The following is a 3904-nucleotide window of genomic DNA, read 5'->3' on the forward strand; positions in this document are numbered from 1 at the left end:
ACAAACCACCCATCACCCGACATTCATCTTGTGACCTCACGCTTTCAAATGCTCGTCATACCAAGCCCTAATTCCGACCTCACACTAACAAACCACCCACCACCCGACCTCCATCTAGTGATCTCAAACTTTCAAATGCTCGTCAAACCAACCACTAATTCCGACCTCACACTTTCAGATGTCTATCATTTGTTTACAAGTTGCGCCACCATATATTATAGTCAAAAATACAATCTTGAAAATATAAATTTGCATGTTTTGGGATTCGAACACTGTTCTTAAAAATGAAATGTAAACATTTAAACCGCTATACCACTTATGATTGTTAAAATAATAAAATAATTTTATTATTTTGTATATATAAATATATTTCCTTATTCTATATCATCTAACAAAATTATCTATATTAATACTAATTCAAGATATAAACAATTTTTTTTAGTTATAAATGCACCAAACTTATAGTTTTATATTTATTTATTATATATATATATATATAAATATAAATATATATATATATGACTTTATAATGTTTAGCTTGAATTTTTTCTCCAAATCATTCATTATTATGTTAACATTAAATATTAAATTTAATTTTACAAGTTAAAACTAATTTTAAATTAATTGAATTTGAATAATATTAACTAATCATAGTAAATACACCACGACCTAATCCACCTTGTTGTCATCTTTAACCACAAAGGAGTTCATTGATGTCGCTATATATTATAAATGTTTCTCTTTCAATATTTTCAACTAAGGGTGGTCATAATTTGAAATCTACTCGGGTTAAAATGTTTTCACAAAATCTATCCGGACTAACATTGTAATAATACAAACAAACAAAGTAAACCAACAAAGTAAATCAATGTCGATATTACCTTTTAGTGACTGACAACTATCAATAACGACGGGAAAATATCGTCGTTATTGTTGAAATCATACCAAATATATTTATAACTTGTTATCAAACTTTGAATGTTTGTTATTTCCCTTAATTTGACAAATTAAAGATAATGGGAAGACAATGTAGTAATTAGAGATTAAGAGTTATCAATTCTTGACATTTAAAAACTTTAAATAACTATGTTTGAGCAACTTTGTGCAAATTAGTTATATTTTTATAATGTTAAATAAAAAAATAAATGATTTAAACTTATATACTGTTATTTTAATTTTAAATTTGGAAGCAAGAACAAATCTACCGAAATGATTCACAAAATTTAATTAAGAAAGAGAGTAGGAAAGAGGAAAAAAATATCTAATGTAAATTATATACCAGATGACATGGATTAATGTGGTATTGATTGACTTTAAGTATTATTATTTATATATTGAATATAATCACTGTTTTCATAATATAATTAAATTTATTAGAATATAATAATTTAAGAAAATTAGATTATTGGGTTTAGGGTATGACATTTAATCTCTACCTTATTTTAATTACAAAATATGTTATATAAGTTAATGAAACCAACATTATTGACATTAATAGGAAATATATAAAATATAGAGATTACAACTTTATTAGCATTCCAACATTCCAACATTCATTAATAAAGAAATATCTTTATTTATTTTTATTAAATCTAGGATCGATCAAGCATAAGCAACGATCACAGATTGAACGGCTGGAATGCAATGAACAGTGTATCGAGAAAAGCCAGCTTTGTTGAGAACATCTTCCCATTGTTTTTGTGTCCTTTCTTTTCCGGTTTCAGTATGAGCCATCATCACCATATCCAACATGAGCCTCACATACTCAAGATCGTCTTCTTCCTTCACCTTCTCTTCCGCTTCCTCGACTCCGACTCCGTCTTCTTTAAGTAACGCCTCCACTATTATCACCTTGCCTTTGCCTTTCGTAAGAGCATCTTTACAATTCTTCAAGATCTTGATGCAATCTTCATCTCCCCAGTCATGCAGAGTCCACTAGAAGATAGGCAGTGAAAATTGATGACTTAAAATTTAACACAAGTAATAATTGAAACTTTTAATGATGGAAAATAATGTATGTAGAAATTGATGGCATACCAACTACCATATTAGTGAAGATGGGCTCGTTTCGGTAGCGATTTTACATTTTGTCAAAATAATTAAAATAATTCTATTTGTTAAAAAAGTGTGATAAAAAAAATTGTAGCATTATCTAAGGGTTTGTACAAAATAAAATTACTTTTTTCCTTGACATTTACTTTAAGATGTTACATCTAATTTATTCATACTTTTTATACCAACATAAATAAAATTAGTTTTTTCAAAATTGACTATGATTGATTGTGACGATGATTATTAATATTTTGTTCACCTTCATGAAAATTGCATCAGCTTTTGGAATCATTTTGAACATGTCCCCGCCAACATGTTCAACACCAACACATTCTTTTGCGACGGAAACAACATGTGGAAGATCAAAATTAATGCCACGAATCCACGGAAAAGCCTCCACCAGCAAATTCAGCGTCGTGCCATCCCCTCCACCGACATCCACAACCGACTCCAATCCTTGGAAAACCTCCGGACATCCTCGAATAATAGCTGGCACCGTCAGCCTGGCATCACACGCCATTCCATCGTTGATCATCTTGATACGGTCTGCATTTGCCTCAGCATAGCTCCATACATCCTTGCCGTTGGCTACTTCAAACGCGTGGGATTTGCAGTCAGTTAGGACACTTTTGCTTAGTCCCAACCAGGGTGCCAACATAAAAGGGCTGCTCTGCAACCGAATGAATGAGGCCATGCTTTTGTTATGGTTTCTCATGAGGAGACGAGAAATAGGAGTTGGGACATAACCCTTTGATTTGGAGCCATCAATTTCTATGGGCTCTTCGCAAAAGATGCGACGATTGACTAAATATCGCATGATGCGGTGGAGGGTGGAAGGGGGACATCCGACGGCTGAGGATAGATCGGAGAGAGTCATGGGGCTATCGGCCACATGGTTTTCAAGGATGTCGGGTATGTCAAGATCAATGGCGCAACGAATTACTGCCATGTCTGCGAAGCCGAATACATAATTCCATATGTTAACTTGGGCATTAGCTTCTTCCTCATTTCTCTTAGCCATCTCTCTTTCTTTCTATGAATTTGTGTTTTCTCTTTCGATAGACATGTATATTTATAGTGGATCATTATTGGTATTGCATACTAAGTTTTACATTAATTTTAATTATGTTGCTCAAAATTAACTTTTATGGATTTCAATATGTTGACTTTTCGTTCCATTGAGATACAACTTCTATTTTCTAAATATAAATATATTTTTTGTGAGATCTAATATTAGTAACAAAATGAAAATAAGAAAAAATTTAAGGGGTAAAAAGTCCAAAAAAATAAATAAATGCAATAACTTTTTTTAAAGTTTGTTGGATAGAGAGTAGGGACTATATAATTAAGTAGAAATGAATGAATGTTTGTTGATGGTTGTTTGTTTCCTTTACTTTCTATGTTTGATGATTTTGGCTTGGAGTTTAGTTTTTTGGGCTTGATTTGGCGTTTTATGAGTTAGATTGGCACGTAATAATGTGGTTGATTTGTTGGTATTTTTGTTTTTGTTAATATTAGTTTGTTTTCCAATTTTAATAATGTATTATGTATATGATTTTCATTATATTAAAATAAATGAAAATATAAGAAAATGTTGAATGTGTGTTCACAATAATAAAATTAAAATAGTATGTTTCTTCCGTAATAGAGAAATGACAAAATATAATATGTTTGATACATTATTGATAAAATATATATATATAATGATAAGTGGGAGCATAATTGATTAAAATGAACTACTTTAAATTTAAATTTGATTGGATGTTAATCAAGGTAAATGTTGAAATTAATTTTAATATTTGGGTACATATATTATTTAATAATAATATATTAATTATTATCATAATAAAGA

The 3904-nt window shown here is 30.2% G+C and overlaps 1 protein-coding gene across 1 annotated transcript; it reads right to left on the minus strand.

Annotated features, from left to right (window-relative positions):
• Nucleotides 1-1441: 1441 nt before the first annotated feature.
• Nucleotides 1442-3099, minus strand: LOC124915570 (acetylserotonin O-methyltransferase-like). The gene is made up of 2 exons (XM_047456321.1): nt 2312-3099; nt 1442-1935 (listed from the first exon to the last, which is right to left on the minus strand). Exons 1-2 carry the CDS (start codon nt 3071-3073, stop codon nt 1603-1605), a joined length of 1095 nt encoding a protein of 364 aa, XP_047312277.1. The 5' UTR covers nt 3074-3099; the 3' UTR covers nt 1442-1602.
• Between the last annotated feature and the right edge of the window lie 805 nt (nt 3100-3904).

Source organism: Impatiens glandulifera, chromosome 9 (assembly GCF_907164915.1).
Source record: "Impatiens glandulifera chromosome 9, dImpGla2.1, whole genome shotgun sequence".
NCBI lineage: Eukaryota > Viridiplantae > Streptophyta > Magnoliopsida > Ericales > Balsaminaceae > Impatiens > Impatiens glandulifera.

Bases quoted from the DNA above. Each gene is read 5' to 3' on its own strand.
- LOC124915570 (XM_047456321.1), bottom strand. From the start codon at position 3,073: ATGGCTAAGAGAAATGAGGAAGAAGCTAATGCCCAAGTTAACATATGG. The intron at 1,936-2,311 runs GTGAACAAAATA...CCTATCTTCTAG, and splicing joins CTGATGCAATTTTCATGAAG to TGGACTCTGCATGACTGGGG.